Source organism: Aristolochia californica, unplaced genomic scaffold (assembly GCF_029961685.1).
Source record: "Aristolochia californica isolate CCGP_79_NKW_82.1479 unplaced genomic scaffold, dmAriCali1.0.hap1 SCAF_3, whole genome shotgun sequence".
NCBI lineage: Eukaryota > Viridiplantae > Streptophyta > Magnoliopsida > Piperales > Aristolochiaceae > Aristolochia > Aristolochia californica.
In genome coordinates, this window is record NW_027181992.1 from 45349244 (window position 1) to 45370080 (window position 20837).

The window sequence follows — 20837 nt, forward strand, 5'->3', positions numbered from 1 at the left end:
CACCGGCGCGCAAAGACGCATGCGCGAGATCATAAGAAAGCGAAAAAAAACTCTTTCTTAAACTCCTGTTGTTCCTTCCTTATGGCTCTTGAAGAAATTGAAAATATATTTTAGTATAAATACATTTATAGGGACTATTAGTGGTTGAAAATATGTTTTTTAGTATAACATTTTTCTAATTGAAAATTCTTATTAAAAAAATCATATAATTTTCTAAATAAGATTTTTTTGGATGGACTAAAAAACTGTATAGAAATTTTTTGAATAAGTATTTGACAGTTGATGTTGTAATACTTTTAGCATGAGGCCATTTTCATAGCAATTTTGTGTTTGAAATTTTATTTGATTAAAAATTTATCAATAAGTATAGTAATATATTAGATTGATTATTAATTTTTATTTATTTTCCTAGAAGAGGCAATAAGAGGTCCATTTAACTTTCGTAAGAAAATTTTAAAATATTTTTTGTAATTTTCTAGTAAGTCACTAATAGTAATAGGATTTTATTTAAATAAATTTTTGGAAATATGTAACATAGAAAAATATTTTTAGTTTTTCCTAGAATATAAATTTTCAACCAGGGGCACTAAGGAGGTCATAGTAAATTTATGGCCAAATTCAAAAATTACAAAATAAGCTAAACAACATTTGGGGTAAAAAAGATTAATATCGGTGCATTCTAATCAATTATCGAAATTCAATCTTGAACCTCTCTATCATTTTTTTTAAAATATATGCATAATTTTATATATAATTTATTTGACATATATTTTATCTAAAGTATTAAATGTAAGTTAAGCTCGAACTCAGTTAAAATTATTAGGCTCGGGCTCGATTACAATTTTAGGTTTGAGGTTAGGGTTGACTCGAGCTCGAGTTCGAAATATTTAAATCAAACTCGGCTCGAACATAGGAAGGTTCAAACTAAGCTAGATTTGATGCCACTCTTATGCCCAATTTTAAGTAGAGGTCATGCCTAATTTTATGTAGAGGTCATGCCTAATTTTATGTAACATATATGCATAATTTTACATATAATTTATTTGACATATATTTTTTGAAAAGTTTTAAATGTATGTTAGAGTTTGAACTCGAGACATGTATTTTTTGAAAATTTTTAAATGATTGTTGAAGTTTGAGCTCGAACTCAGTTTAAATTATTGGACTCGAGCTCGATAACAATTTCAGGTTCGAGCTTAGCCTCGGCTTAAGTTCGAGTTCGAAATATTTAAATCAAACTCTGGCTTGAACATTGGCATGTTCAAACGTGGCTCGGATTGGCTGGGCTAAATGCCACCCCTAATGGTCAGGGTCACAATGTAATTCATGTTGCTTACCAAGTTTACAACTTAGATATGACAAAGACATATATCGAAGAGTCTTACGGCTTGAATTTATGCTTATCAAGAGCAACCCAAAAGGAGACCTCATCTCTTATTAAGAAGATACAATGTGTCGGATATACCCTGTACCACGTCAACCGATACGCTGTACGTATCGGCCACGTGCCCGCCCCTAATCGATAGTCAGAATCGCGTGACGGACGCGGAACTCAGAGCGACCTAGCCAGCACTTTCCGCTAACCGTGTTTTTCTCGTCATCTGAAGGATTTGTGCCTTAAAAAACAACTAACTCGAAGTGTATCACTGGCCTGCCACGTGGCTGTTTGTTATTGCTAGAGAGAATGTGTTCTCTTCATCTGATTGGTCGATTTTGTTTGATACACGTCTCCCAGTCCGAAAGCCCGTTGGAGACCGAAAGCCTGTTTGGAAGAAGAAGAAGACGACGACGAGGCCTCAAAGGCGAGGAAGAGAGCGGCGGAGATCTATTCGATAAACTGTAATAAACCCTAGCCAAGCCCTATTTCGTGAATTGGGGATCCCACGGTGCAACCTTTAAGAGGCTCATTGCAGAGGCAGACTGCAATGGCGTTTCGGAAATCCGGATTTCTACTCGTCATCCTTGTCCTTCTCCATGTAATTTCTGTTATTGGAGGGTGGGTTTCGTATTTCCCTCTCTCTTCTTCTCTCTCCATTATTGTTTCCTTCCATGTCTGAAGACTGATGGATTTGTGTTTTGTTATTATTGTTATTTTACAGAAAAAGCTACTACGATATACTGCAAGTTCAGAAGGGCGCTTCGGACGAGCAGATCAAACGAGCCTACCGGAAGCTCGCGTTGAAGTACCACCCGGACAAGAACGCTGGAAATGAAGAGGCAAACAAGCGATTCGCCGAGATCAATAACGGTATGCTTCGATCTGGAACATGTAAAGAGGATTGAATCATTTTAATTCCCGTCTCATAATGTTTGTTTCTTATCTTTGGATGGGGTTATTAGCCTATGAAGTGCTGTCTGATCGTGAAAAAAGGAATATTTATGATCGATACGGCGAAGAGGGTCTGAGACAAAGTGCTGCCAATGGAGGCCGGGGTGCTGGTATGAATATGCAAGACATTTTTAGCAGGTAAATATTCCTGTTCTGTAAGTTTCTGTTTCCGGAAACGTTGTGGCTTAATCCTTCGGGAAAGAAATATTTTTTTAACTAGACTAGAGCATTTCTAATAATAGTTAGGAAGTTTTTCGTTGAAATTTCGAACTTTGACTTATGTGAGGTTGTGGCGTTACTCATTGGATTTTTATCAAAATAATTACATCTTAGTTTGATAATAGAAGCGTAGCTAGCCCTACATGTTTGACAAGGAGGAGTAGTTTTAGCAAGTGCTTCTTACCGAGTTTTTTTCTTCCTGTTTTTCGGTTGCTTGCTGAAGTTCTAGCACTATTGTCTCAAAGTGCAAAAGACAAAGGAAGCTTGTGTTGCCCGTGAAAAAATCTTAAGTAGGCCAGAGAGTTTTCTATCTTTTTCCCTTCAAAAGCATTTCCTTTAGAGATATTGCAAACAAACTTTAAAATATGCAAGTTCTATAAGTAAACAAGAGTCTGAATACTGTTTAACCACAAATGATGCTTTAATTGTCTCAAATATCTGCTATAAAATATGGGGCATCAGAAACTTTGGTGATCTTTCTTCTGGAGAAAAATCTGATATTCTGTATGGAACACGTAAGGATGTGAAAGCTTGGGTGTTTGTTAGGAAAATTTGTCTGCATCATTTTATCCTGTATAACCTTGGTTTGTAATAAAACACTGGTAACTTGGGTAATCTACCTTATGATCATGGACAAAACTCCATGAAGTTGTAAAGGTATAGAAAAGGTGTGAAAACTTTGATTTTGGCAAACTTTTGCAGTAATATAATTTTTGTTTTAATGCTCAGAAATATTTTATTATTTATACCCAGAGTATTGCAAAATATTTTCTTATTGGTTAGAATGATTCTGAGCAAGTGAGAATGCTTTGACTCTAAAATTAGTTACAAAAAGCAATTAATAAGACCTTCTAAAAGCTCTAGTCAAATCTTTTTGGCGTGTCTCTCCTCCCTCATTACAAACTCACTGGTCCCCTTTCAGATTCACCTTTGATCTTTGAGAATACTGACAAATGGACCCATTCAAGGGGCTGAGGCCTCCAATGCTAATGAACTGCTTAAACTCCATCCACTTCTGGAGACACTGCATTTGACATGGATCTTTTGCATTTGTGTTTATCTATTACATCTGGATTTCCACTTAAATCACTGATCATGTCATGTCTTGAGCATCTTACATATTAACGAATTACTAAAAATCTATATCAATTTATGATACATAGATTGTTAGGTCTTAAATTTTCTCGTGGTTTCTATGATGTTGTCTACTTTTCATTCTTTTGCTAAGATGCAAGGTTAAACTGGTTGTCAAATATGTAGATGTAATTTTTTATTTGATGCAATTTAACAACTGTTTTGTGAATTAGTTGATCCTTCAGCTTGACATTTTACCCTTCCATTACCTTGGCTCTTTGGTTGTGATGATTGCTAACATCACGGTCTGTTGTTAGCTTCTTCGGCGGTGGTCCAATGGAAGAGGAAGAGAGGATAGTAAAGGGTGATGATGTTGTCGTTGAATTGGATGCAACTTTGGAAGATTTGTACATGGGAGGCTCCTTGAAGGTTAGCCTTTTTTAATGTATTTGTTCCTCCATTTTATTCAGTGAAACACTTGGCTTGTGACTAGAGTAATGATTGGCTTTCTAAAGCGAACTTCTCTTTGGGAAAAAAAACTTCTAATAAAGCTAGTGGAGTCGGTTTTGCTATCAACACAGCCAATCTTTTTATCTACTTTTCTTTCTTTTTTTTCCCTTCAATGACCTGTTATTTTTTTGCTTTTGGTCTGTTTACCAATAACTCATGAATAATCTGTCAGGTTTGGAGGGAGAAAAATGTTTTGAAGCCGGCCCCTGGCAAGAGGCGTTGTAACTGTAAAAATGAAGTTTATCATAAGCAAATTGCCCCTGGGATGTTCCAGCAGATGACAGAGCAGGTATAACATTATCTGCTTGTGCAGTTAAATCATTTTCTTTCTTCTTATAAGACTTGAATGGTTTCTTTGTTTCTGAAATACAAATGCATTTGATTTTTTTATTAAAGAAAGAAAAAGCTACACATGTGAAGTCAGTTTTTTTGTGGCAAAAGCATGAAAGCAAAGGTTGTCGTTATTGAATGAACAAAATCAGCCTAAAATGCTGAGTAGTTCCATAATGAAGTAGTTGTAAGTGTATTAATCCATTAATCCTATGTATTCTAGAGAAAAATTACCCACATGTCCCTTTTATGTCCAAAAACACTTAAGTGCCCTTTCTTTGGTGCCTATAAAGTCCTTGGTATACAAAAAACTTTATGATATCTGAAATATGTATTCCTTAAGAACTTAAAATCCATTCTCGATTGCTTACAGAGTGAGACTACCATATGGTTTGCTCGATGAAGCTGTTGTAAGTGTATTAATCCATTGATACGATATGTATTATAGAGTTATTCTGTGATTAAGAAATCCCATCCCTTCTCTTCAACTTTGAATTGCATGGATGTGCAGGCAGCCTATGTATATTTAATGCCATAGCCATTCTTGGGCATCTCACAGTATATGCATCTCCCATCTGATTGTTTCCATCCAGATGTTTGATTTAGTTATTTTGATCTGTATGTGTTTGTCAGAGTTGTGTACTTACAACCAATTTGTTGTAAATCAACTTTAGAGCTTAATATGTGGACAACACGAACAAGACGCAATGCTAATGAAAATACAGAGACCCAAGGCCATTTTATATTTAACTTTGTCTTCTTTGCTTTCAGGTCTGTGAACAATGCCCCAATGTGAAGTTTGAGCGAGAAGGATATTTTGTAACAGTTGATATTGAGAAGGGCATGCAAGATGGACAAGTAAGCATCTGCAGCTATTGACATTTTTCACAGGAATATATTAGATCAATGTTGAATTTGAATGGGGAAAAAATTTTAAGTGACTTAAACCTGTTCCAGTAGCTCTAGGGGAAGGTGCTTTATGGTTGTTATATACCTTTCTTTGTAGGAGGTGGTGTTTTATGAGGATGGTGAGCCAGTAATAGATGGTGAACCTGGAGATTTGAAGGTCTCTCTCTCTACTTTCCTGTCTCTCTTTCCCTCCTATTAAAAAGTATCTCTAGCTACTGACAATCCTATATTTCACGTAACAGTTTAGAATTAGAACTGCCCCACATGATCGCTTCAGAAGAGAAGGCAATGACCTGCATACAAGTGTGACAATTTCACTGGTAAACGATTTCTTCTGAATTTTTATGAGGTTATTTCATAAAAAAATCCAGTGAGCTTGGACTTTAACATTTTGAAACGTTTTCAGCTCCAAGCTCTTGTTGGATTTGAAAAGACCATCAAACATCTTGACGATCATCTGGTGGAAATTGGCACAAAGGTAAGTTATATTGTACATATTTCATTTTAGAAAAGGACAAAGACTGTATGTTCTCTTGCTCTTTCAGTTTTATACAACTCAAGGTTCCTAACGAGATTTTTACTTGCAAAACCTTCCTGCAGGGGATCACTAAGCCCAAAGAAGTGAGAAAATTCACAGGAGAAGGAATGCCTCTGCATTTTAGCTCGAAGAAAGGCGATTTTTATGTTACTTTCGAAGTTTTGTTTCCCAGTTCATTAACAGAAGAGCAGAAAACCAAGATCAAGGAAGTTCTTTAGAGATCTAATTGTAGCTGTTACAAATGTACCATGATGAAATTAATCAGGAAGGTAGGCCCAAGGGTTTTTTAAAGTAGTAATTTTTTTGGTGACAGTGCCCTTTTGGCTGTAATCCTTGCCAGCTCCACTCAAAGTCCCATGCTGTGCATTTAACCTTCCCAATTTACCCAATTAATACAATTTTGTCACGAAGTTTCGGAAGAAAATATGTAATAGTTGGTGTGCTTTTAACGAGACATTATATTTTCTTTTCTCTTTTGTATTGTCCCATTTGATCTTTGAAGGGTATGATCAATGATCTCTAACTGGACACTATGGTTTACACATTTTGGTGTTCAAAGTCCACAAATTTTCGCCTAGAGGGTCAGTTTCGAACCCAAGAAAAAAATAACAACGAGAATTTGATCTTGAATTCTTATTTTTTTTCGTTTTTAGGGTTCCAAACAGACACACGAGGGAGACTCGAACTCGCGACCTCTCGTACGGGAGCGTGGATCCGCTAGACCAAACGCCCGGGGCCACCCATCGATGCGAATTTTTTTTCTTCCGGATATTTAAACTGGTCTTCCTTCAAAATTCTTACCTCTTCGCTCTTCCGCTCAGCTTCTCTTTCTTCCAAACTTCTCCTTGCCGAAATAGAATTGGGTGTTAGAGCTTGCAACCCTACTACCCGGGTATTACTGTGATAGATTTTGAGACATGGCAACAGTAAGTTCCTGTCAGCTTTTCTTTTTTTTAATTGACTTACAATTTCCCCGCTTTTGCTTGTTGCAATATCTAAGGTCACAAGTTGTTCTGTAGTTTCTTGTGCGTTCAATGGTTTTGTGTCGATGAACCTTTATATGTTTTCATATATTAACCAGAGTATCTTTTTTTTCTTGGTTATTGGGTGACGATGATCATTTCGACTTTGAAAAGTACTGTGACAACTTCGATGTATAATATGGAACTTACGACTTTCCAGATACTGATTAAACAACCTGATGGGTCTGTAGGCAGAAATGACGTAGGCTATTCAATTCACCATAAGCTTACGATGGATGTCAACTAATGAATCTCAGATCGATGTTTGCTCTCTTGCAATTATTTACTGGCATTTCTCTCTAATTTCTGGCTTTTGTTTTCTCTCAATGTGATCATGACAATGCGATTTGAGATTTTGGGCATGACTGAAATTTGGCTTTGGCAGGCGAACATGTTTTCTTTTCTTTGGTATTTTGCTCTTTTTAGACATTAATTCCCTGATATATAAGCATGTTGGGCAACGGTACTATGACCTTTTATTTCGTTATTTTGATCATTTGTTTGAATAACGTTTTGATTTTTTGGAAAGGAGATGTTCGAATTTTGACATATGGATTAGCTCATCATGTTTCCTTCATATGTAGGCCAGTGGGGTTGATAATACTAATAGAAGGAAATTTAACAAAGAAGAGTACTTGGAACGAGCTCGTGAGCGGGAGGAACAGGTTGGTTTGTATAACTTTAAAAGTTTTAGGCCTCAACTAGTATACTTTGGTACCTAATAGTGTTGATTTGCATGTTGTTCAGGAGCAAGAGGGAAGATTTAAATCGAAATGTGAGTTTTTCTTTTCCCTGTTTTTTCCTACTCTATGCTCTTCGTTAAATCTTAAGTACCATTTAGAAGAGGCTTATGAAATTCCAACTGATACATTTATTTCTTGTATAATCTGCAAACTTACTCAGCAAAAGGACCCCCAGTTCAACGAAAACCCTTGAAGCACAGGGATTTTGAAGTGGACCTTTCTTCTCGTTTAGGAAAAACTCAGGTAACCATCACTGGCTGTTGGATTTCCTTCACTACCTCTGTGGAATTTATTTTTTGTGTCTTATTTTTTCAGCTGTTGGATTTCCTTATGTATGTTTGTGTAACTTATTGTTTATTTTATTTTATTTTGACGTAGTCCATGACATCCAACCTAAAGCTATTTTCTGTTTTTGGTTTTGATGTAGTTTGGTGTTTCTGGCTGCAGGTTGTTACACCAATAGCACCTTTGAGCCAACAGGTAATTTTCTCCATGTTTCCTAGATATAGAATATGTTGTGGTCTTTAAAATTTGTCATTATGAATTCAATAAAAGAGAAATAGTCATATAAGTCACGTGGTCTTTCATAGAGCTTTCAGTATAAGTTTCTTGCTCCTGAATACTGCTATTGGAGGCAGCTTGCTGCTTGAGCCTGTGTTATATCATAGTAAAATATTTTGACTATGGATAGGTTCAGGAAGATAGCAGGGGATGCCACTCCCTGGGTATTGACTTATGACTTTTTGTTTTTAGAGAGGAAGCCTCTTCTAGTGAGAGATCTTGTGCATGTTTCGTAACAAGGGATGCTTAGTGTGATGTATTGGTTCACTAACTTGTGAATTGAGATTTATTTATTTATTTGGTTATTTTTTTTGAATTGAGATGCTTTTATTACTTGAGAAAGTCAAGGTACATGGGTAGAGTACAAGAGCAAGATACAAATACATAGTAGATAGGGTGCCCCATAAATTACATAGGAAAAGAATCTCCAACAGCAAGGAGTTGTGTGGATACTCTTGGTCTGACCAGATAGACTGTTAGCTGATCTTTGAACATGCCTCCAATCTACTTGCCATGAGGGAGGGTGCTCTGAAATCTCATCAAACAGGTAGACCTACCCTACTTGGAGAGGATAGGCTTTTGGCCATCCATGCCATGACATTAATGATTGAGCCTTTTAATCGCCACATATACTAGATTCCTAAGTCTCATTAGTGGTTTTCTTGGGTATTTCTGTGAATGATATTTGAGGAAAAGAGTATACAGGTCTACAGTTGCTGAATACATTTAAATGGGTCTTCTTTGGTAGATAATTTGAAGGTCATAGTCTTTAAGCATGTTTATTTGGTATTTTGAGGTCCTCGAGCATGGATATCATGTTTTCATGGCCTGAAACTCTGTAACAGCTTTTGCAGGTCAGGAAAGGAAGTATGCTTAACTGATTAAATAACAAAGTTATGCTGTTGATAACTTTTTGCACATTTAATTGAAACTTTTGTGAGGAGATTGAGCAACATGATATCTTTCTCTTTTGACAAAAAAGTTATACTATTTTGGACTATGAAATTGTTGAATGATACAGCTTTTCAATATATACAATCCTATAACAATCCGAGTAAATCTCCCATGCATATGAAATGCCATAAGAGTTTAGTAGGATAAAAAAATTCTCTAGCTCTTGTGCATATTATTTCCTTTGCTCTAAATCGATGTCTATATTGGTTTCAAGAGTTGGATATCTCTATTTTTCAAAAAAAAAAAAAAAGAAGAGTTGGATATCTCTTTTAATATGTTAAAATGAGGCTTTGGGAAAATAACCAGCAGACACTCGAACTACATCCCAATTGAATAATGTGTTCCTTCTAACATGGTTGTGTAAGAGCAGTATATTGGATGCATGATTATACAAGGGAAAATTTCTCTCCCCCTTTGTTGTGATTTTGTTCCCTCTCATGCCATCTGAGACTGTATGAGTGTGCTCTTTTGTTTGTTTGATGTATGATTGTATTTTTTTTACTTTGTTTTGAATTTTTTTACTGTTGCATTGCCCCTTAAGGTTCTTTCTTTGATACAATCGTTACCATTTGTGGAAATTAAAATGCAGTATTGCTGCGAACACTCCTAACATTGAGAATTCTGAACATTTTGACCACAGAGATAATTTAATCCTCCCTGAAACACACAATTCCAAACTTGTCTCCAACCAAGAGTTTGTTTCATATGTTCTTGAAGTAGATTTTCAAATATTTATCCTTGAGAAATGTGTCCATAGGTTTCTAGATGATTTAATCCCCTCTAAAACACATAATTCCAAACTTGTCTCCAACCAGGAGTTTGTTTCATATGTTCTACTTGAAGTAGATTTTCAAATATTTATCCTTGAGAAATGTGTCCATAGAGTTTCTAGAATTTGTGAGATTCCGTTCAGCTTAAAACTTTATGCAGCCTCTATTACATATCATCTTCTTCTGTGCGTTGATCCTTGGACACTCATATGGATATATGCAATAATCTGCTTGACTCCAATGGTGCTTCTTAAGTCAGTAGGATTAGCTGTCAATAGATTTCGTCCATCTCAAAGTTTCTTTTAGCATCTGTAGAACTTGTTACTGTAGGTACTATCACATGTTTCTGGAACTTGATGTTAGTGTTTCACAAGATCAGCTGCAATTGATGGACAATTTTCTTTGTGATTAAGATGGTTCACAATTTTTTGGTCAAATTTTCTTTGTGATTAAGATGCAAAAAAAAAAAAAAAACTTATAGTTGTTGAGTGGAAAAAAGTTCCAAATTGGAAAATGAGAAGAAAAGTTAATGTGTGATAAGGTTGAGCAATTGACCTCTTAATTGGTTAGTTATTTTGGGATGGAATCGGGCTCAACCCAAAGCTCAACAATGGTATCAGAGTAGCTTGTATGTATGGGCCGAGACCTAGTTTGTGCTCCCCAACAGTGGTATCAGAGCATTATGTGAGTTGACTTGGTCAATCCACAAAGACAATGATGCATTATTCTTATGAAATCCTAATATTTAGCTTTCTTTGCTTAGTCCTTTAATTGTGTCCTAACAACAGCCATTGTAAATCTTCCTTTTATTAGTCAAATCTGTATACTTCCTGAAATAGCCTCTTTATCCGCTAAATTCCTCCATTAGTTTTATGAATGAAATACCACCATTAAGTTTGCTGCTTTCCCGTCTCAGCAGGTCCGGTTCTTGATGAATTACTCTGCTGCATGGCAGGACAACTGTCTCCTTAGTTGATTGTTGTTCTCTGTCTAGGGTCCCTCTTTGCACCAAGTTCCAGTGGGGTATTCCAAAGGTGCCATTAATAGTCACAGAGCTTAGTCACTAACAACATAATCAAACAAAAGAGCAAGTTGAATTGTTAATTATCAAGTCACTACCCTTGCCCAAGCTTCCGGGAAGATCTTTCTTCTTGCTTTTGATCACACATCTTTTCTTAGTTTCATCGTCCAGTTTCCATATGTCCTCTGTAGTATCCAATTAGCTATACCGAAACAGTTTCAGAACAGAGTCTAGATTCTATACTCTCTGTTCTTCTCTAAAGGCATTGAAGTTCTGTGGGGAAGAGTTGTAAGCCATGGGGAGAAGTTTGTTTAGCCAAAGCAACAAGAAATCAAAATCCTTGCTGCTTGAGTCTACAACATCCAGTACAACGTCCAGTAGCTCGTAGGGGTCGCAGCTCTCTTTCGCAGTGATATCTCCTTCTCCTATCCAGATTGTAAGTTTTCTAATACATGGAGGTTTCCTATTACATGACTTTCCTATTTTAAACTTCCCTACTGTGAGTGAATAGAATACCTATTTTAAAATAGTATGCTCCTCGATGGTCCCCTACTCGTTGAAGGTGACTCAAAAGTGGTGATAGAATGGTGCTCCTCTTCCGCTGTCCTCCCCCTCCCCCTCCCCCGACACCATTAGGATGTTTTTTATGAGATTATTGATATTGTATCTCTATTTATGTGTAGTTGGTCTCATATTCCTGGATCAGCAAATTCCTTTAGGAAACCTCCCTCCAATCACTTGTTGTAAAGGAAATGCTCCCCCCATCTGTTTTGTCTTTTGCTGCAATAGGATCGTATCCTTTTCAAAAAAAAAAACAAACTCATGTTTTCTCCTATTCTTGTTGTCTCACCTGTTGCAGTTCTCTCATGTGAACTACTATTTTAAACCAGAATGCTTCTGGTTATTATACACATCTATCTCCTGTTTGTGTCCTTCTCCACTATTGTCTCTGTTATTACTGCCTTTAGTAGACATCTGTATCCGTTCTCCTAATCCCCACTTATTTTCAGCAGAATACTTGTGAAGTTGATTAGCTTTTTGCAGACCAGAAAAAGTCGGCATGAATTTCATCAACAGAAGCCTGTGGTGTGCATGCTTCCTAGAACAACCTTGTTTTTTTTAACACCTTTAAAGCACATTGCTCTGAGCAATTCTTCCATTCTTTCACTGGTTAACATCTCTTGCATGGAGCTATTATGGACAATCACAACTGGAGGCCACAGAATCAAATCCTCTCTCAGTGTGGCAGCTTCACCTGTATACATGAACTGGTACTATTAACCAATGTCAGGTGCTATAGAACTATCCCAGCCCAAGGTAATGCATAGTGCCTTTTGAAGCCCCAAGTGTTTTCTTCGCAAGCCCTAGAGAGAGCTAAATGCACGAGTTACTAAGCCATGTGTATTGCCAAACTCCCTCGAGATGCTCTTTAGACGAAGTCCTACAGACAAGTTTGGCGCTTGACATCCGCCATTGCTATGGTCCATTTCTGAGCATCAGCGGAGGAAAAATGAACATTTTATAATCACGCAGTGGCAGCTGCAAAAGCTTCACAAGTTCTGGCTTCCCTGAGTGCGACTCATATTTCTCAGCTTTCTCAAAAATTACAAGTTCCATTCCCTGACTTTAATCATGATGGCGATTGGCTGGTCGTATTTAAGGCATCATCAAGTGAATTGGTTGAAGCCTCCTCAGTTCAGCATGTTTTCTAGCTTCAAAACCCAAAAGCCTAGCAGCAGACCTTGGACCTCTTTTTTATAATAGAGAAAACAACTAGAATAGAGTATAATTAAAGTACTCATGTCCTAGTTATACCCAGAATTGAACTCCTAATTATAATCAAAGTAAACAACAATTAAAGAGAGCTAAAATAACTAAAATACCTTTGAATTGAGACACTCCTATAGGACTTCCTCCCATGAGATTCTTGTTAGACTCCACCATATTAATTCTCTTTCTTTAAGACTTACTCTTACGAGAGTCATGTAATATTCTTCCTTAATTGATCGTTGACAATAGTCAACAATTTGCATTTGCAGTTTTGGTTGGTTTCAAAACTTTCCAAGACTGCCTCCAATCTGGTGATCCATGCAATCCAATCTCATATTCCAATAATAATGTGGTATTTGTGGATGTACTTAAAAAGATTGACAAGAAAGGAGGAAAAGACATGTATAAATTGTGATAATTATGTTCTCTGCTCATGGAGTCTTTGGCTTACTTACCAATCATGCTAATATTTGACATTTTCCGTATGATGACATTTTTAATTGGCATCACTAGCGGGCAAACTCCGATTATGGCTTCTCAACAAGAATAATTGCACTACCATTTGTCTGTGACTTGCCTGTGGTTGTCTTGGTCTCTTGTATGTGCTTTCATCTTTGACAATGGTTCTATTCTTTTACATGTAGCCTATGCACCTGTTTACTGCACAATCATCTCCTTTGACTGCATGTTGTTATCATAACTAAATTATCTCCCACACCCTCCATGCTGCTGGCTTAACATGGATTTTTCTTTCAGTCTCATGGTGAGCCAGGAGAAATGCACATTTCTTGCTTGCAGTAAGAATTGGATATTTCATGCCTGTTCTGATGTTTCTTACTTTTCAGCTTCATGGTGTTTCATAAAATTTTGTTTATGCCTGTGATTTAAACATGATATAATTTGTGGAGCAACCAGTCCCTGGAAATTTCTCTGTTAGTTTTTCAAGGAGACTTGACTGCAATTTTGTTCTCTACACAGGCAGGGTACTATTGTTCAGTTTGTGAATGTGTCGTAAAGGATTCAGCTAACTACTTGGACCATATCAATGGGAAAAAGCGTACTTCTCTTTCTTCTCCATCTCTCTGTCTTTGTTTTCAAGGGCTTTTCTTATTGTGACTTTATGTTGTTCTTGTTTTTCTTGATGTTACCTTCAGATCAAAGAGCACTAGGTATGTCCATGAGAGTAGAGAGAGCATCTCTTGAACAGGTACCTTTTTTTCTAATTGAGGACAATAAGAAGAAAGAATTCATTACAGGGGGCCTAAGAAGGGCGAAGGGTACACAATATTTGATGTAGTAACTTTTTGTTTATATTTTACCTATTTAAAGGTTCAAGAAAGATTTGAAATTCTCAAGAAGCGGAAAGTTGCAGGGAGTTTTAACGAGCAGGGTAAGCATAGAAGGTTTTTCTAAATTTTGCAGGACTGAAGATTATTTAGGTGATTTATTGTAGAATATGAGTGTATTTAGGTGCTTTATTTGGATTCTTGTACTATGTGCTCTTATATTGAAGGGCAAATGGTGCCTTCAATCTTGATCAACCAGATTTAGATGCAAGGATATTGAAACAACAACAAGAGGAGGAAGAACGGAAGCGTGAGCGAATAGAAAGGAAGAAGGAAAAGAAGGTAAAACATGTTAACTTCCAAAGCCTAAACTGTAAGGACCCCTGCATGCTTAAGACTAATGAAATAAGAAGGTAGTGAGTTTTACAGTTACTTGGGTATGAATATGTCACCTTAAACATGACCCTTTTGTATGCATCTCAATCTAGTAAGTGGTTGGCCTTGATATGATATGTCACATCAAAAGCACCCAACATAGCCAATGAGCCCTAATGCTAGTGGGTACATTTTTGTTTTAATTTCTATAATTTGTTTTATGGATATCATCTCTCTAATGTGATTCTGTTGAGGTATACATACACCTCAAGCTTGTGTTTTATTTTTCCTCTTTACTAATTGTGTTGGTTTTGTTCCCAGAAAGTGAAAGCAGCTGAGGAGAATGCAGGAGAGGAAGATCCGGATGTAGCAGCCTTGATGGGATTTGGAGGTTTCCGTTCTTCAAAAAAATGAAAATTGTTGAACTGTAAAGTTATACAAATATCTTACCCATTCTCCATGTACAAGCGCCAATATATCTTTTATAGAATCTGACAATTGTAACTTCTTTCCTCTTTATTGTGTTTCAATGGCCAGACACTGTAATAGTGTGTGTCGAGTCCCTCTGGTTTGCTATGCATCTTTTTGTGCTTCATCAATTTCAAATCCTGATATTTGTTGCAGTTCTGGTTTCCTCATGTTGCATCCTATTGCTGTCGGCTTGGTTCTCATCAGATAAACTGAAGTTCTAACCAGTTTCTTTGAAAAATTAAAGTTCTTTTGAAACGGAAAACTGATGCAGGGAAAGTATCAAGAAAGAACACATACAAATTCCAGGTTTAGTTATAGTAGCCGCATTGTGAACAAGTCTTCGGATAAATCTCGTCTTTTAAGCAGAAGACGTTTGGTTTCTTGCCGCCACATACCTCTCCATAGAGTTCGAACTTCCAAGTCGGTGCCATGTCATGAGCAGATCCTGCGGAGAAGTAGAAAGGCAACTTCGTTTCCTCCTTCATGGCCGTCGCAGCTGGGATCATCTCATCCAAATCCACGCTCGTATCCTCCGTCATGACCTCCACTGGTCTAATCTCCTCCTCGCCCAGTTCGTCTTGGCTTGCGCCTTCCTCCGTAAGATGGCTTATGCTAGCGTCGTCTTCCTCCAGACCCAAAACCCGAACATCCTCCTCTTCAATTCTATGTTCAAGGCGTACTCTCTAATGGGTCCCAGGAAGGAACCCTTGCAGTTGCTCTCCAGTATGAGAAACCGCGGTATCTGGCCTGATCAGTACACTTATGCTCCATTGCTGAAATCCTGCTCGAATCTTCGGGACATCGTTTTTGGCCGTCGTGTTCATGCTGAGGTCTTAACTCTTGGATTCGAGTGTCATAGTTCAATCGGCATTGCGCTTGTAGAATTCTATGTCAGTTGTGGGAAGATGGAGGATGCAACACGGATGTTTGATTTAATGTCTCACAGAGAACCAATAGTTTGGAATTTGATTATTCGCGGGTTTTGTAAGGCCGGAGACGTGAAAACTGGGTTTCGTTTTTTCCAAGGAATGGATAAACGAACTGTTGTCTCTTGGAATTCCATGATGACCGAGTTTTCTCAATCTGGGCATGACCATGAAGCTCTGGACCTTTTCAGAGAAATGTGGAATAAGGGTCTTGAGCTAGATGACGCAACTCTGGTAATAATTTTGCCCGTCTGTGCTCGCTTGGGAGCCGTGGACATAGGCAGATGGGCTCATTCTTATGCTGATTCCAAAGGACTTTCCAAAGTCATTGCAGTTGGGAATTCTTTGATCGATATGTATGCCAAGTGCGGAGATCTTGACAGTGCGAGAAAGGTATTTGACAAAATGGCTGAGAGAAGTATCGTGTCTTGGAATTCTATGATTACGGGATTGGCTTTGAATGGAATCGGTGAAGCTGGTATTGATTTGTTTGAAGAAATGAAGAGTACAGGTGTAAAACCAAACGAAGTAACCTTTCTAGGGGTTTTAGGATGTTGTACCCATGCTGGTTTAGTAAAAAGAGGGAGCGAGTTGTTCAATTCTATGACTGAAGACCATCAAGTTGAGCCAAAGCTAGAACATTATGGGTGTATGGTTGATCTTCTTGGACGCAATGGTTGTGTGAAGGAGGCTTATGATTTCATAAAACGAATGCCAATACTGCCAAGTGCAGCTATATGGGGTGCCTTACTGAGTGCATGTAAGATTCAAGGGGATTCGGATGTTGCAGGATGTGCAGCCAAGGAACTCATTGACCTTGAGCCTTGGAACTCTGGTAACTATGTGCTGCTTTCTAATATCTATGCTGAAGCCGGAAGATGGGATGATGTTAAGAAGATCAGAATTTTGATGAGAGAAAAATGTGTCTCCAAGGCACCAGGAGAGAGTGTGATAGGATTGATCGACAAACCTTGAAGTTTCTGTACCACTATCATTGATGCATTAGACAAGGTTACCACCATAAATTGAAGAGCGCCCCCATGTTAGCAGTCCCTCTAGTACTTTGTAACCTCCCTCTTTTGATAGAAAAAAGATCGATTTAAAAATAACAGATCTGGTCTAATAGAGTGCCTGTGACCGTTCTATTGAGGAGCCTCTGAATAGACGAAACGATCTTCTATTTCATGAATTTGATCGACATGGTTGGAAGAATAGTTAGCTGTGATCATTTGAGATTGACTTGAATCAGAAATTTCTATCATACACCACCAATTCTTCAGCCCTGAAGCTTAGCAAATATTGATCTTTCTGAATCTGTCCAGAATCTTACAATCCATGAGTCTTCTGCGTGCCCATTTATAAGATGGTTACGTTTGAAACTGTAAAGCAAGCTTGAAACAATTCCCGTATTTGGTGCTGTTTTTGGAGTTTCTTATGTTCCATGCTCGTTTGAACTGGTTAGTTTTATGCTTCTATGTATCACTTCTCTCAGTGTCTCCTTTCCAGAATCAGACTCAGAATCAGTCTCTCAGTATATCTATTGCAATGTGAGTAGACTACAACAAGCTCAGGTAACTACTGACGATAATATATGTAGTCATCGGAGCAGAGACAGATCAAAACTAAATCGTAAACACCTAAAATATTCAAATTAAGAAAGCACACCAGAGAACAAACATTGCCAGAGCGTAAAGCGAGAGGCACAGTGGACGAAGAGGTTCTGCGTGATTGTCATCACCGAGAATATGTGCAGCCACGTTAAAATTTCCTGTTACAACGTTAAAGAGTTGATGACCGTCAAGATTCGTCCCGCAAATTAAGCTGGAAAAAGCTGCAGTTTCAGCATTTCATGGGTGATTCGTCTTACCTCTCTCGCTTGAATCGCTACATGCTGCGATAATGGTGGACCTCACGGCTCGCGTGGATGCTCCGTTGTCGAAGATGAAGTTGGAGAGAATACCATCCACGCAGTTGAGCACGAGCCTCGTTTCATCTATGCAAGGTCCGGTACAATAAGCGTCGACGGCTTCCGGAGGAACATTTATGTTTCCATCCACAGTGAGTCGGTAATCTTCTTGGCATCTTTGGTAAATCTGTAATACAAAAACCAACACGATTTCGTTAAGATTCTGAACGACTTCAGATTTTTATGTTCTAGGTATTTAAAAACAGTTCTTCTGCAGGCTAATGAAAAATTTCTTGTAGCTAAAGCAATGTTTGGCAAGAGAGAGCCAACCAGACGATTGTTGAAGCAGTAGAGAGCTCTAGTGACGATCTGTGAGGGAATTTGCTCTGCACAATCCAGAAACAAGATAGGATGAAAATTCCGGGAAATGGAACAGAACCAAAAAAATCCGCTAATAACTCGTTTTTGGTTTCCAATGAACATACGTGAGTGACACAGGGTAGCGATCGACATAATCGCCATGGCTAGGAGCCAACTTTTCATGGTGAAAGAGGAAGCCATGAAAGTAGGTTTTACACTTTGAACAGAGAGATTCCTGCAAGTGTTTCAGTACCAAGTGATCCTACGACGTAAACCTATATTCAGTTACCTACTAAAATATAGACTGACTTGAAATGAGGAAACATTCACCGATCAGAAATACTAATCAGAATGAAGAAGAACTGATTTCTTGCAATTTTAATGACCTAATGAACATCCATTGTCACAGGGATCAAAGAGTTGGTGAGACTAGAAGATGCTAATAAAGATTAGAGAGTGGAGAGGACGATGGCAGTAGGTGCGGTAATCACCAACCTGTTGTCAAGACATTTCTTCTAATGGAAATTTCATAACTAGGTTACTTCTGGAGGTAACAGATACAGTTTCAGAAAGAATCTCGATCATTCTGGACTCCATTTCTGGAATTGCTTCCAAGCTTTTACTTGATTCGTCTTGTTAGTCTTCCAAGACCGTCTTTGGTCACCTGTGTTGGTGGGAGCCGCTAGACAGGTGAAGATCGTCAAAAATCGCGTGGGAAGTATGGGGAAGTGACCTGCAAGCTACGATCATTTTTGGAGAAGAAGAGCCGTTGAGACTAATGAAGAAATTCGCTGAATTGTGTTTTGTTGAGCATATGACTCGTATAATAAAGTTGGAGGTATTATTGTACAAGGGTATTTGTGTATTTCCTACACAAATACCTCTAGGGTTTAATATATATAAATAGATAGATTATGTAACCTTGATTATGATTAGTGAAAAATTAAACCTTGTCGCTCTGGTGGACGTAGGCACAGCTGAACCACCGTAAATCGTTGTCTTCTCCTTTTTTCTTTTCGTTCTTACTACAACAAGTCGTATCAGAGCTTCAGGAGGAGGTTTTTTTGGATGAAGTTTTTCTGGTTCTGGAACTCTAGAAACAGAAAACGACAACGCAAGGTCAACGATGTGTCACCGAAGATGGAGCCGTCGAGGTCTAGACACCTGGGTTTTTTCTGAGCTTGGCGATGATAACCTATGCCGCCACTACCAGGGACGACGACGGAATAGAGAGGGGGAACGTCGTGTGGGACGGCGAAAGAAAAAATAAATTTTGAACCTCACGTCATGAGGGATATGAGGCATCTGACAACATCTGACACTGACGCCGACTCCTAACGCATCTGATTTTTTTCTGCTGGCACATCCCTAGATGGCGCAGGTGCACATCCGAGGAGGTTTTTTCTGTAGGCTATGATGACTGGGGTTTCTTCTGCCAAATTTGATATAACAAAATTCAACGGAACAGGGAATTTCGAATTATGGTAGAGGAGGGTGAAAGACCTGTTAGTGCAATAAGGCATGTTGAAAGCGTTGTACGGAAAACAACTGGCAGGAATGGATGACATGAATTGGAAAGAAATGGAAGTGATGGTTGTGGCAACTATTAGGCTTTGTCTGGTTGATGATGTGATGTATCATGTCATGGATGAGGAATCACCGGCGGTAGTTTGGTTGAAATTGGAAAGTCGGTATATGTCGAAGTCGTTGAAGAACAAGCTCTATCTTAAGCAGAAACTATATGGTCTTAAGATGACAGAGAACTTGGATCTGAGCCAGCATCTCAACGTTTTCAATCAGCTCATTAGTGATTTGAGGCGGGTTGACGTGAAGTTTGAAGACGAAGACAAAGAGTTAATGTTATTGAATGCCTTACTGAATTATTCTACGTACAAAAATTTGGTTAAGACTCTAATGTGGGGAAAAGAAACTCTCGAATTGGAGGAAATCACAAGTGCTCTATTAAGCTTCCATCAGAGGAAGAAAACCAATGATGAGACTTCACAAGGTGAAGGACTTGTGGTGAAGGGTAACCAGGAACGTGGAAGAAACAAGTCTTGGAGTGGATCGAGTAACAACAAATCTCGGTCTAAATCCAGGAAGAGGAAATACATCACATGTTTTAAGTGCGGGAAAAAGGGGCACATAAAATGGGATTGTCTAGAGAAAAAGAAAGGGAATACAAAGAACAGAGAGGATCCATCAAAGTCTGCGAATGTAGTGGAAGAAGAAGACTCAGAGAGTGGTGACGGGGATATGCTTTCTGTCTCAGCCAGTTCAGATCATCTTAGAGATTCTTGGATTCTGGATTCGACATGATCTTATCACATGACGCCAAATAAAGATTGGTTTCACACTTACAGGTTAGTAAACTCTGATTCTATTTTGATAGGTAATAATGCTTCATGCAAAGTTGTTAGAATAGGAAGTATACAAATTAAAATGTTTGATGGTGTGGTTAGAACATTGTGTGATGTTAGACATGCAAGCTTGTTTTATGCAAGTTTTGTGTCCTTGGAAAATAGAATAAGGTGCAGTTCAAAGCAACCACACACAAGATGGAGGGGATTCTTGACTATTTTCACTCAGATGTTTGGGGGCCAGTAAGAGTATTATCCCAAGGAGGACACATGTATTTCGTGACCTTTATTGATGACTACTCATGAAAAGTTTGGGTGTACTTCATGCAGCACAAGTCAGAAACGTTTGCCAAGTTTAAGTTGTGGAAAGCTGAAGTAGAAAACCAGACAGGGAAGAAGATTA

At 38.1% G+C, this 20837-nt stretch overlaps 4 protein-coding genes across 4 annotated transcripts; 3 read left to right on the forward strand and 1 right to left on the reverse strand.

Annotated features, from left to right (window-relative positions):
• Window positions 1-1740: 1740 nt before the first annotated feature.
• On the forward strand, window positions 1741-6380 carry LOC137959212 (dnaJ protein ERDJ3B-like). Its single transcript, XM_068806577.1, has 10 exons — window positions 1741-1996; window positions 2100-2248; window positions 2341-2467; window positions 3940-4051; window positions 4305-4421; window positions 5234-5320; window positions 5469-5528; window positions 5614-5691; window positions 5778-5849; window positions 5972-6380. Exons 1-10 carry the CDS (start codon window positions 1926-1928, stop codon window positions 6125-6127), a joined length of 1029 nt encoding a protein of 342 aa, XP_068662678.1. The 5' UTR covers window positions 1741-1925; the 3' UTR covers window positions 6128-6380.
• Window positions 6381-6652: 272 nt separating this feature from the next.
• Window positions 6653-14974, forward strand: LOC137959936 (uncharacterized). Its single transcript, XM_068807362.1, has 10 exons — window positions 6653-6835; window positions 7516-7596; window positions 7679-7706; window positions 7835-7917; window positions 8122-8154; window positions 13729-13807; window positions 13905-13957; window positions 14080-14140; window positions 14296-14378; window positions 14733-14974. The coding sequence occupies exons 1-10, from the start codon at window positions 6827-6829 to the stop codon at window positions 14823-14825; spliced, it is 603 nt and encodes a 200-aa protein (XP_068663463.1). The 5' UTR covers window positions 6653-6826; the 3' UTR covers window positions 14826-14974.
• Window positions 14975-15250: 276 nt separating this feature from the next.
• Window positions 15251-17276, forward strand: LOC137960115 (pentatricopeptide repeat-containing protein At1g09190). Its single transcript, XM_068807609.1, has one exon. It carries the CDS (start codon window positions 15317-15319, stop codon window positions 16781-16783), a length of 1467 nt encoding a protein of 488 aa, XP_068663710.1. The 5' UTR covers window positions 15251-15316; the 3' UTR covers window positions 16784-17276.
• A 99-nt stretch (window positions 17277-17375) lies between these two features.
• LOC137958332 (uncharacterized) lies at window positions 17376-18469 on the reverse strand. The gene is made up of 4 exons (XM_068805297.1): window positions 18200-18469; window positions 18045-18100; window positions 17676-17901; window positions 17376-17576 (listed from the first exon to the last, which is right to left on the reverse strand). The coding sequence occupies exons 1-4, from the start codon at window positions 18273-18275 to the stop codon at window positions 17455-17457; spliced, it is 480 nt and encodes a 159-aa protein (XP_068661398.1). The 5' UTR covers window positions 18276-18469; the 3' UTR covers window positions 17376-17454.
• Window positions 18470-20837: the final 2368 nt, after the last annotated feature.

Excerpts from the sequence above, each read along its gene's own strand:
- LOC137959936 (XM_068807362.1), top strand. Across the intron at positions 7,918-8,121 it reads CTCGTTTAGGAAAAACTCAG|GTTGTTACACCAATAGCACC; the intron begins GTAACCATCACT and ends TTCTGGCTGCAG. Across the intron at positions 14,141-14,295 it reads AGGGAGTTTTAACGAGCAGG|ATTTAGATGCAAGGATATTG; the intron begins GTAAGCATAGAA and ends TTGATCAACCAG.
- LOC137959212 (XM_068806577.1), top strand. The coding sequence starts at position 1,926 with ATGGCGTTTCGGAAATCCGGATTTCTACTCGTCATCCTTGTCCTTCTC. Across the intron at positions 2,249-2,340 it reads ATTCGCCGAGATCAATAACG|CCTATGAAGTGCTGTCTGAT; the intron begins GTATGCTTCGAT and ends TGGGGTTATTAG. Across the intron at positions 5,692-5,777 it reads CAAGTGTGACAATTTCACTG|CTCCAAGCTCTTGTTGGATT; the intron begins GTAAACGATTTC and ends AAACGTTTTCAG.
- LOC137960115 (XM_068807609.1), top strand. The coding sequence starts at position 15,317 with ATGAGCAGATCCTGCGGAGAAGTAGAAAGGCAACTTCGTTTCCTCCTT.
- LOC137958332 (XM_068805297.1), bottom strand. The coding sequence starts at position 18,275 with ATGGCTTCCTCTTTCACCATGAAAAGTTGGCTCCTAGCCATGGCGATT. Across the intron at positions 17,902-18,044 it reads ACTGCTTCAACAATCGTCTG|ATTTACCAAAGATGCCAAGA; the intron begins GTTGGCTCTCTC and ends TTTGTATTACAG. Across the intron at positions 17,577-17,675 it reads TAGCGATTCAAGCGAGAGAG|GAAATTTTAACGTGGCTGCA; the intron begins GTAAGACGAATC and ends ACGTTGTAACAG.